Below are 12,469 nucleotides of genomic sequence, written 5' to 3' on the forward strand. Positions count from 1 at the left end.
CACCTCATCCTCACAGCAGCATCGCGCGGCCTCCCTGAGAACCGAGAGTGCCCCGCGCCGATATTTCCCCACACTTTCCCCACATCCGCGTTTTTCACCACAACGCAGCTCTCCGTCCCCGTTGGCTCCGTCCGACAGGCCGCAGCCCGTCCCCATGGCGACGGCGGCTCCGCCCCGCCGGGCGGGCCCAGCGCCGGCACCGCCCTCCTTCCCGCCGCCGCGCTCCGGGCCCGGAGCCCTTCTCCCTGCGCTTCCCGGTGCCCTGGCTCCGCTCTAGCCTGGAGCGGCCGCCGCAATGGCTCCGGCCGCCGACCGGGAGGGTTACTGGGGTACGCCGACCTCCACCCTGGAGTGGTGCGAGGAGAACTACGCCGTCTCCTACTACATCGCCGAGTTCTGTGAGTGGCCGCTCCGGCCCCGGTTCCTGCCCCGGCCCCGGGGGCCGCGTCCCACCGCCGCCTCCTTCTCCCTCTCCGCAGCCCTTCGTGCTCTCTCCCCGAGCGGGGGAATCCCTCCTCCTCCTCCTCGGCCCCTCTTTCCTGCGGGATAACCGTGCCGCTGCCCCTCAGCCAACCCTGGTGGGTGGGAGAATGGGTGTTTTCTACCGCCTTCCCCCCGGACCCCTGTCGGAAGCACGGGGTGGTGTGGCCCCTCTGTCCCCAGCGTGTTGTTCGGGTCCCCATCCCAAGCGTGTCCCCTCGGCCTGTGTCCATAGGGATGGCAGGGCTGGAGCGGGGCTGGCTGGGATGGGGTGGCCGCTGAGGTGGGTCCTGGGGGTTCTCAGGGGAGCCGGGCGGGATGTGTGGCACCATGGGCATGAGTGAACAGAGGGGTTTTCGCTGGGGTCGTGCTCGGGGTGCCAAGCCGTGAAGCCGCACGGGTCTGCTGCTCTGCTCCCCTTGAGGTGGAACCAACTGCCCGCCTGGACGGTCAAACCAAGCGAAACTGCCCAGGGAGAGAAAAGGTATCTTCCTATGGAAGATATGTCTTCATGCAGGGCAGACACCTTGCCCCGGCTGTGGTGCCTCGTGCTGGCCACCATCAGTCAGGTGGCTCTGCTGCAGGTGGTGGGAGTTCAGCGAGGCTTGAAGAGCCGCTCTGTTGCCCGTGGTTGTCTTTTAGGATGGCTCAGAGCACTGGCAAGAGAGCAGGCCATTGGTTTGACCTCGAAACTCTGTTATTCAGAAACAGTCAGGATTTAACATGTTTCAGGGGAAGAAAGAAGGGGCTTCAACTACAGGGTCATGCATCATGTGCTTGAGAAAGGAGTGTCTTGCAGGTGATAAAAGATCAAGCCCTACGTCGCTGAGGTTTTGTTGAAAAACTAAATATTTTTGTGTCCTGGGCAGTGACTTTAAAGGGTGTAGTAGTTATAATTATGTGCTGCTGCCTGGCAGACGCCCTGTACTACAAAAAACTTTCACACGCATAAGGTAGGTGGCTGCCTTTGAAGTGCTAGGGCTCTGGGTGCTAAAGTGACCGGGCTCACCTTCCCTGAAGTGCTTGAAGTGGGCAGTCTGCAGAGGCCTTTGACATAGCTGGGATGCTTCTAGAGCTTGGCATGCAGAAGATGAAGGGTTCTGGGTATCCATGCCAAGCTGTTGCTCCTGGTTGCAAACACTGACATGGGTGAGGATCCAAAATGAATAATTGTGAAAGAGGCTTCACGAGGAATAGGAAGGAGAACAGGATCTGAAATGAACAACGGCAGCATAAGCAGCTTAGAAGCTCAGAGGAGAAAGGAAGTTGGTGTGTAGATTTATGGCTGAGACGAGGCAGGCTGGCTGAAAAGGAAACAAAATTAAATACTCTTAAAAAGGGACAAACTTAGAAGTTTAAATAGAATGAGGCTTTTGCAGAGTGTGTTATTTTTGTGTCTTCCTTGTTGTCAAGCATAATTTGAGAGATAATTCTCATAAGGAAGAGGAAGTTCTGTTGTTTCGCTAATGTAAAAATAAATTTGACTAGCATGTAAATTTTTTTAATAATCCCTGCATTGTTGGCCTTGTTAACTGATACTTTTTGTCTGCTTTTGGATTATTCAGGAGAAGGAAGAGGAGGATGAGAGTAATGGGAGGCAGAAAGGCTTGTGTTCTGAAGAAAAAGGGAGTAATTATACAAGGTCTGGTCCCTCCTTACAGTTGTGGTGGTGTTTGGGACCACGGTTTGTTCATCTGTCAGTTGCACTGAAAAAAACTGTATGTAAGAGCTGTGCTGTAAGATAAAGCATTTAAATGGTCGAAGTTTAAAATGCAAAACAGTGAGTAAGGTGTAGGGTTAGCTTAACAGCAGCTAATTTCAGTCCAGATGCCAAGATGGGCTAGATTTTCTTCAGCTGTGGTTCTCTAACACTGCTTTCAGGGTCTGAGGCAATAAATATTGTGGGGATACCATCTGAAGTTTTACCTTACAGAAGAGTTAAAATCAGTTTCTGACTTGGTACCACTCAGGTAAAGCTGATTGTATGTAAAAATTTCTGCATTAAGTATTCGTTATTAATAATTGATAAGAAACTTTGGAGGCTCAGAGATGGAATAATACTGGCAGGTCCAACCCAAATAGATTGCAGACTGAAGAACCAAAGAGAAAGCTTGTTGTGCAAATTACATTTTTGTGCCATTTAGCAATTTGGTTTTAACGTGCTACTTTTAGTACAAAATTGCTACGTTGTGTTCCAAAAGCCCACATGCAGTTCCTTGCCATTCACGCCTTAAAGAACTCCTGTAAATGATGGCAACTTATCAATTGTATGTAGTGAGAGATGTGGAAGTGAGGTGAAGTGGTGGTGTAGCACTTCATACTTGCATTTCTTTGATGTATCCCAGATGCAATGACATGTGTTCAGAAGTTCTTTTTCTTTAATAATGAAAAATGCTTTTTCTTGCCTTTCTGAATCTGCACCTCGTCAGTTTTTCTTCCCTGTGGAGGTGGATGACTAACTGCTCTACATCTGTCTGTAGAATACTAAACCAATTCAAATGGAAAACCAGTTGAAAAGAATTGTTTTGCAAGCTGTTAAGCTTTAAAATGAGTCTTATATCCCTCACTGATTAAACCTGTGTATGGTGTAGTACTTCCTTTTCCAGGGTTTCTCATTGATTGACTCCTGTGAGCTGGAGGGCAAGTAGCAGACATGATTTTTTATTTATTTTTTCCTTCTTAAAAACTAAACCTTTCCAGGACCCAGTGCTTGAAAGCTGAATTATCCAAACTTTTGTACACTTGATTAAGAATAGTAAAGGATAAACATACCATCATCCCACATAAGCAGATAGAAAAGGGTAAATATAAGTTCTGGTTTTTAACTTATCACTCAAATGTTGCAGCTTACTCCTTGTTTTAGCAGGGTTGATGTTTCAGGCCAGTTTAGCCCATGTTGCATTGAGTTTTGGGGGTCTGTTTTGATGTGAATCTCTATGACAGGAGCCTTACCCTTCTTGCATTCAGCCATCCCTGTAAGAAGAGTTTCTCTTGTAGAATATGATGAGTGAATATTACTAATCTTCGCATATTCCCTTTGCTGATAGCATGTCGAGTAGTATACCAATTCAAAACAATATTTTAGATTCAAAGGAGCCCTGTGTGGTACATGAAGACTTAGAATTCTCAGTCAGGAGAATCACAGGGGTGAATTTGTTGTTATCAACAGAATGCTGCATTCCAGTTTGGATCAAACTAGAGTCATGTTTCCAGTTACATTGCCTTGAGCTGTCGTTGTCCACAAGCAATATGCATCATCTCCAACATGACTGGTTTAGAGATACTATATCCTTATGCTGGCATTTACAGCAGCAAGCATCTAGAACATTGCTTCAGGCTTGTCAAGGAATTGGTGAAAATGGTTTCTTTCTTGGCTTCTGGTCTTGTCTCAGCATGTTCTGGTATCGTCGTATAAGAAAATATTTTTTATTATTATTATCATTACCAGAGTTAAATCCGTTAGTTTTTGTTTTCATTAGAGATCTGATAAGCGACTTCTTGTAACTGGGATTTCCTTATGGGACTCTTATTTAGGAGAAAAACCCACCCATGTCATGAGAATATGCCCGTGTTTCTAGCTATTTTGTTCTGCTTCCTTAAAGCCTTCTGATTTTTGCCTCAGACAAGTGATGGAGATAAGATTACTGTTGCTTGTGTTGTTCGATGTGAAATATCTCATTATCTCACATCTTGGATGGCATGGAGTGCAATCCAGGCATTCTCTGCATTGTCAATGAAAACAGTGACACAAAAATACTGTTGTTTCTTTTTAGGCACTGCTCGAGAAGACAGCTGCCAAAGATGCACGGATCTCTATTTTCCATGGCGATCACTTTAAAACTTGCAAAATTTACTTGAACTTAGAAAAATGTCATTAATGTTGAATTTGTATTGCCACGTATGAATTGTCACTTGTTCCTCATGGGTGTCCTGTTGCATTTTGCCTCTTTTGCCAGAGGCTTTGGAAAGCAGCCAGAGACTGTTGGGCTAGGTGCTCTCTATGTGAGAGTAAGAAAACTAAAACTAAGTCAACTATCTGCCTTCCAGAGCTCTGTCTGTTCTTTCGGTGATAAAGTGGCAGATGAAGGAAACATCCTCAGGTTTAATTGGGTGTGATCCGCCCAACTGCCTGGCTGAGATGGAGCGATTTAAGGATGACATGACACAGATGAGTTCTAAAGAGTGGCTTAACAGAAGACAACGTCACAGGCCTGTAGACTTTAAGACTGAAAGGGATTTGAGTGTGTAAATTTAATGACCTCATTGGAGGAAACCACATCAAATCTTTCTTCTGGAAATTTATCTGGCTTCTTGAGGGAGCTCCCTCAACTGAGGTGACACTGCAAGTAAAAAGATAAAGGAAGCATTAAACTAATTGACGGTGAGTGTAAAGTCAAGTGGAGTGTGCAGAACAGTGCTCAGCTTTGTGGTGCACAGGATGAACATTCTAGCTTGCTTTTTATGCTGCAGACAAAAAGAAGCTGAAAGAGGGATTCCTTTCTCCAAAGAATAATATAGCAAAAGCAAAATCATAAGCCAGATGGTCTCCGCTGTCATGGGTTTTTTTATTTCTTTCTGTTTGATTTTGAATCAGTGGCAAATACTGTTGCATTAATTTATTTCCTTGCCTAGGCTGTAAAAGTACATTCTTGGCTTAAGTCTACAGATAGTCCTGTCACACTGTTTTGATGCATTTTGCCACCGCTAATGATTTGTATATTATTTTTAATGCTTCCTTGCTTTTTATCTTTCATCCATGATGCAACTCTACCTTTTATGTCATGACAGCTTAATTTTCAGTTTTCCCACCAGCCTTTGTTGAAAGATGGGGTCAAAGGCTCTTGGAAAGTTGATTTCTCCAATCATCAGTTATTGTTTATCCATCAAGTTATGGATATGCTTAAAACCTGGCAGATGCTGTGCTAATGGACCACATGTGTGTTTATCTGCTAGTATGTGTGTAGTAATTAAGCGGCAATAAAATTCTTAAATATGGTTTAACAAAGCATTTGATTACTCTGTAATTAGTGCTTCATGTTCAATACTTGTACAGCTGGCAATTGGACATCTGCCACTCCAAATGGTAACAGAGCAGTGACATTTGTACAATTTAATTTTTCTTATGTGCAAACTGAGGCAGACAGGTTTATGAACTGCATGATATGAATTTTCAGAATCCATACTTGTAGCTAGAAATAGGACAATTAATATAAAATAAATGATTGTAAAGGAGCACTGCTGACTTTAAGTTACTTTTAATGAGCTTTTAATCACAGATTAAAAACTTTTGTCATAATTGAAAGACAAAAAGTCTTCAGCCCGTGGTTTTTTGTGTCTTGTGTGTGTGAAACTGCTGTTTATTTAATGCATTTTCTGTATTTGTATTTTCTGTATTTCTGTATTGACTTTCACAGATAAGTGGGAAAGTTGTGTTTTTTGGTTTTTTTTAAAGAAGAAAGATTTAATTATTGATGCAAAAATGTTCAGAGGAAGTCTGGGAATTGTCTCCAGTCCCAACAGCTCAGCAGTGTATAGTTATTTTATCTTGCAACACGTGCAAGTGCAACGCACTTGGCTGTTTCTTTGGCTCCCAAGAGGATCATGGAAAGGTTTGTGGCTCGTGGAAGGTTAATAAAATCCAAAGAGTTCTTTTAATTCAAAATGTGTATCGAAACATGACATTATAATGCTAGAAGAGAACCCACTTGCAAGTGGTTATCAGGGCAGAGTTACTTACCTTAGATTGTCTTCTAGCTGGGGGGGAGGGGGGTTGTCTTTGCACCTGCCTCATTTATTATACTCATTCTTCCATCCATCAGCAGAGAAGCTGAGCTGCTGCATGAATTAAAGGTGCTTGGTTATTCTGTCTCTGTGGAAGTACTACAAAGAGCAAAAGAATGCATCAGGAGGAGAGAAATTGTAGAGAAGGTTGCAGTAACAAAAACCCCAGAGCAACACTACTTCAGTGTCAATCATTTACCATTAATTGATCTGAATATGCCCATATAGGCAAGCTCAGGGTAGAGGCTCAGTGATTTTGCTGGGTACTGTTTAGATTTAAGGTACAGACCTTTCTTTGTACTTGAAAATGCAATTATGAATTTTCAGGAGTTTTGTGCTAGCTCACAAAAATGGAGTGTCTAACCATGATATTTTTTTTCTGTTTCTAAAAATTAATTTCCTTGAAGAAATATGCTGCATATGCACTGTGACCAGTACTGCAAAACTGATATTTCTAAATGATCATTGCAGTCAGCATCTCCAATAAAGAATCATTATGTCCTTTACAGTTAGGTCCATTATCCTCTGGCAGAGTAAGTACTTCAGTGTGTCTGGAGTTTGGGAGGCAGAAGTTGTTCTCTGTCAGTTACAGTGGAGAGATTGCGCCCTTTGTGCCCCTTCCTCAGCCTTACAAGATTCCTCTTCAGTTCTTTGCCTCTTCGCCAACTGGTGAATTGGCCTGTCCTGCGCATTGCAGTCCTTTCCTGAAGGAAATTCCAAACTTTATTTCAGATATGAGATTAGTGTCCAGCAGCATGTCTATTTCCCAGCTGTGTCCTGGGGCTTTAGTTTCTTATATTTGGTTTTGCATTGTTCCTTGGTTCCTTTGGACATGTTTTCTGAGTGCAGTGTCCTTGGAGTGACCCTGAAATGGTATGTGCAGAGCATGTGTCTCTTCAAGATCTCTGGCTGGCTTTGTGAACAGGAGGGTATTTCCCCTTAGCCAAGTCCAGGTAATACTGCATTTCTACTCTCTAACCAGAGGGACTGGGGAAGGGGACAAGAGTGTAGCCTGATTAAGCTGGGCAAAGTTCAGGATATTAGTTTGAGACTTGACTTTTGTATTTGAAATGGCAAGATTTAGACTTCTTCAGGCAGGAAAGCAGACAAGCAGAACTAAGAAAAAATGTGGTGTTAGGAATGAGCTGAACATCTGTATGTTTTGTATGAATTTGGTATGAATTTTATATGTATTCCAACTAGTAGGATTTCAAGATATCAACTTAATGGTCATAAGGCATGAGCCTAGAAGCTCTTGATTTGTACAATGCTTTAATGAGCACATTATTTGCAGGAAGCTCATGATGCTACTGCTCTGTAGGCTGGAGTTTTAGCAATTGCTAATTCCAGTTGTATAAGGATTTTCATTTGAACAAGAATCGACATCTGGGAAACAGGTACAGTATTAGCTCAAAGAAGTCCTTTTGAGCACTGAGCATTAATATTAGTCTGAACACTTTCAATCTTGGGACAGAGATATTTCTGTGTTAACCTGATGAGCAAATGACAGCTCTTTCTTCATCTTGCCTGGTCATCACTATTTGTTCAGGCAAAGACCTGCTTCCTGACTGGAAAGCATGCTATTGTGATCCCTTCAAAAGAGTATTTTAAGCTTCATTGAGGAAACCCAGGGATAATTGAAAACTTACTTGTATATCTTTGAGAAGGAGGATCTGGTTATCTGGCTTGCTCTGAAATCAAATGGGTCATCTGCAACAGGAAGCTAAAATGACCAGCAGAACTGATGAACTGATCTTGTCACAGATGAGAGTTTACATTTCTTCTCGGTAAAACAAATGTATTTTTCTTCTACAAGTACTTTCCCTTTCTTGCACAGCAAACCTTTTCATGTTTGTGTGAGTCTCATTACAGATTTGATTGTTCTTGGAGGGAGTTTGTAGTGTTGCCCTCCTGCCAGAGGCTTCCAGGTCTGGTGCTGACCTGCTGATTGCAGCAGCCAAGCTGCTCTGGGGCTTACTGCATGCAGCTGCAAGGGTGTATTACTTCTACTGATATTCCTGCATTCCTTCCACAGGCTACAGATTTTTTTTTTTTTTTTTTTAAGATTTTACATCCTATAGACTTAAGAAAACCCCCCACAAATATATGAACTCAGGGTTGCTCCAGGTAATATTTTGATCATGAATGAAAATGGATGTATTTGTCTTTTTTTTTCTTTTCTTTTTTTCTAAGTCTTTTTCACAGTTTTTAAAATGAGTAGTATAAGCTGAAAGAATAGATTATACACAATGTGTTGACCCCAGTGTATGACTAAACTGCCTGGAAAATCAGAGAAACCAAACTTTTTGCTTTATTTTTTTATTTTTTCAATTTAGTAGCAAAAATGTAGGAAAAAGATTGGCAATGCACTTCTGTTTGTACCAATTTAATGCCATCTCCATAAGCTGCTGCTAGCAGCAGCAGTGTGGAAGTTCAGGGCTTCCTTTAGATGTAGCAGAGCAAAAACCAGAAGATCATTGCTGGTTTGTGCTACTGGTGAACACAGCGTCTCTCTAAGAATCAGTTCAATATAATTGTGTCAATGCCTTGGAAAGCAGCAGAGAAATGCACTGTGGTAGTGAAATCATAGAGCAGATGTTGTTTTCATTCACTTAAACAAACTGCTATGCCTTTGTGATCTATGATACCACAGTTGCTTTTCACTCAGGGTTTTGGTGGCTGTTAAATCTTTCAAGGCCTAAGTTTTATAATACTGCAAGGCTCCTCAGAATACATTCTTCTCCACAATACATAACATCAGTGCAGTACTGAAATGCTGAAACTCTTGAGTCTAGCCCAGTTTAATTTTTTGTCGTCTTTTCCCCTCTCTGTTCTCGGTTGCACAGAAATATTGTAAAACAATTTCCGTTTCTTAAATACACTTCCTTCCAAGCTCTTCCATGCTGATTTCACTTGGCTTTTGTATTTTTTTTCTACAATTGTCTCAAACGTTTCCTCTGAAAGATTTCCTCTGCCAGCCTTTGGGCCACCATTTGTGTTGGGAACATGGGTAATTTGTATATGGTTTTCAACTATTTTGTATCTTATTCAGCAAAACAGACTTTTGCCCAAATTCCTGCCACTTACCTTATGAACTATTATTATGTAGGTACTATTTTAATTTATATTTATAACAAAAAAATAGCATTTAAAGCTTGAACCTTCAGTGTATTTTATATCTCTTCCTTTATCCGCTTTAGGCTTAGAGATACTTAAGATATGGACTTTGATCCTACTGTCTCTGTGGAAAAGTTTCATTCTCCCTCCAGATTAATAGCTTTAGCCGAGGTTTGTGGATGTTAGATGATTGCCAATCTTTTTCTTTTCATTTTTTCAAGCACGAACAAGAGGGTTGTCTTGAAATTAAAATTGGACAGTCACTGAAGAATACAGTTGGAGTTAGTTGTAGACTAAGGAGTGACAACCTTTGAGTCTTGCATTATTGAATTAATAGGGTACTGTTGAAAGTTCTTGCTGGAGGTTGTTATATTAACTGGAAAAAGTTATGAAGACTTTGGAGGAATGAAGTACCTACATAAAAGAGATAAAGTTAGATATTTAGGAGTGAAGATGATGACTCCGGGTCATTTCTGTGATGAGTTGCCTGTTATCACATGTTCCAAGTAGCTGTAGGGTTTTTATTTAAGGCAGCCTTGGAAAAAAAAAAAAAAAGTCATTTGTAGAAGGGTTCTTTAAAATTAATACTGATGACAAGAGGGCGAATGCCATGCCACCAGTCAGTGTTTGAGTGACTGCTGTGTGTCTGAATCAGGCTGTGGTTGCTGACCAGTTTCATTATCCTCATGTGTTCCACTACAGTTGTCACGTAGTATCTCACCTTTAATTTCCTGCCATCCGAGTAGGATAAAAGAATGGCATGAGTAATTAGTAGGAGGCTTTAATTGTTCTGGACACCCGGGGGAATCCATATTGATAGTGAGAAAGGGAAGAAAGCTGGATAATTTGGATTTTGAAGATAGGCTGTTAAAGCTAAAGCTACAAATACCCGGACAGGAGCAGTGCCACATTTTGTACTCTGCTGCTCACCATCCAGTGGACATATTGGGCTCCCCTAAGACACAGCTCTCCTCTGTCACTGCATAGTGCCTGGGACAGTCCTGCCAGAGCCTCTGGGCTGATACGCACAGCTTCCATGCCTCAAGTTGCTTTTTCCTTTGTACTGAGGACTGACAGTCCTGGGTTGGATGTACTTGATGGCTCAAAGCTGTCAGAGCAGTGCCTTCTGCTCTGGACAGACTCTTAGACTTCAAGGAGTGGGTGCAGACGCTGAACAGGAAGCCAGGCTGCTGACATCAGCATAGGAGAAGAATGGCTGGAAGGAGTTAAGAATGAGGAAAATTAAATGGATGATCAGTGTAATACATGGGTCACTGCTTAGTTTTTGTGGGGGCTGAACAGTAATCTCCATGTCTGTTATTTCCTTCCAGTTTGACATCATCAACCTGCCTTAAAATAACATTTAAAATACGCTTTATTTTGTTTTCCAGTAAAGGATATAAAAGAAGCAAATCTGCCCTTCAGCAACAAGCTTATTGCATGTAATATTCTAACTTTACATCATCTCAGCCTAATCTCTTTAGACTTTGATTGCATTTTCCAGATGTAAGCACTTGCTTTTAGGGAGCTTTCTGGATTGGTATTTCAAATGATCTGCTTATGTCAACTGTTTTTACTTTAAATTTGCTTTCAAAATCCTTTCAGGTGTATTTCAAAGTAATTGGTGTGCTTGCTATCATCTTAGATTCACGTTTATTAGGGAAATTATGCTGTCGTTTCCATGTGGTTTCCCATATCCTAGGAAAGCAATATTAAAATATGACAGGATGACATAGCAGCTGGCTGTAATGCAAATTTATTCCTTGCAGTCTGGTTAATTGTGAATTTCTTGGTTTGAGAATAAAATATTCTGTAAAGAAAGTGTGTACTATCATATTTGTCCAAGCTGCTTCCTGCCGTCTCAAAAAAAAAAAAAAAAAAAGGCCAGAAATAGATTCTAGCATCTTTATTATTACATTTCTAAATACAGTTATTTTTCATGTAATGGTGCATTCAAAATATAAAAACCATTTGTTAATGTTCCACAATGCCCTGTACTTGTGACTGGCATTGGTGTGATAAACACACAACTACAGTAAGATAATAGGCTTCGAAAGAGAGACAGTGCTTCGCTTTTTAATTTTGGTGTTGTAGCTGTCTTTATTCTGGCCTATCACCTCAGAATATTCTCATTGCAATTGCTTTCATAATTGCCTGTTAAACTTCACAGCTTGTCCTCCACATTTTTAATCTGCCCTTTTAATGCACTTCTGGGGAAGAGCAGTTCATGCTGATCTCAGTCTTCACTCGTGAAAAGTTTTGAGACAGATCCCTCTGAAAAAATCAGCAGTCATCCTTCCTCAAAAAAAAGAAAAAAAAAAACAAAAAACAATACAAGTTCTGGGGCTTTAAGCACTTTTTATTCACTTGTGCCTTTAAAAATTCCAGGAGAAGAAGTTCATTATGCTAAACATGAGAATTAGTTACAAAAACAATGCTTCTGGAAAGTACCCAGCTGTTACTGTGACTGTGCTTTCTACTTGGAAGCTCTACTTATGAGAAGTGGTGTGGTGAACTCATTCATTTTTATTGGGGCACCTAAGGATGGTCAAGTGGCTAGAGGAACACTTTGGTGTTTCAAAGTCCTGGCTGCGGTTTTATGCAGGTTTCTTTGTGACTCAGGCGGCTTCATCCAGCCTGTCTTGCAGGGATATTGAAACAAAAGACTGAGGTTGCTTACACCCTGCAGTAGAGGAGACTAAATAGGTGACCAAAGTGTTTTAGATTTGAGGGGAAAGAGCAAAAATTTCTTTGCCCCCGCAATAGATATTTCACTGTCTAAATTTAAATTTGCACTATAAACACAGTTGTTGTATTTCTGGGATTGCAAGGGTATTGGTTTCTTATGAGGAAGCAAGTGGAGCTTTGAAATGCGAATTTGTTAAGTATTAGCTTTCTCTCATTTTCAGTATAATTTACATAAGAAATAAGGTCAGTGTTAGTATAGTCTTCTGTAAGGTTGTCATTTTCAAATGCTATTACTATACAGTAGCAAAACAGTTTGCAGAGATGAGGGTAAGGAAGAGGATAGCTTAGTTGTAACCTAGGGCAATTCAGAAAGAGTTTATAATGGCTTTTGTAGGACGTGCAT

The 12,469-nt window shown here is 41.4% G+C and overlaps 1 protein-coding gene across 1 annotated transcript in view; it reads left to right on the forward strand.

Annotated features, from left to right (window-relative positions):
• Positions 1 to 227: 227 nt before the first annotated feature.
• ACER3 (alkaline ceramidase 3) overlaps positions 228 to 12,469 on the forward strand; it is a 56,490-nt gene continuing 44,248 nt past the window's right edge. The window contains exon 1 of the mRNA XM_066341220.1: positions 228 to 398. Within this exon, the coding sequence (XP_066197317.1) occupies positions 296 to 398 (103 nt within the window). The 5' untranslated portion in view covers positions 228 to 295. The remainder of the gene's footprint in view (positions 399 to 12,469) is intronic.

The sequence above is a fragment of the Sylvia atricapilla genome, chromosome 2, assembly GCF_009819655.1.
Source record: "Sylvia atricapilla isolate bSylAtr1 chromosome 2, bSylAtr1.pri, whole genome shotgun sequence".
In the NCBI taxonomy this organism is placed as follows: Eukaryota; Metazoa; Chordata; class Aves; order Passeriformes; family Sylviidae; genus Sylvia; species Sylvia atricapilla.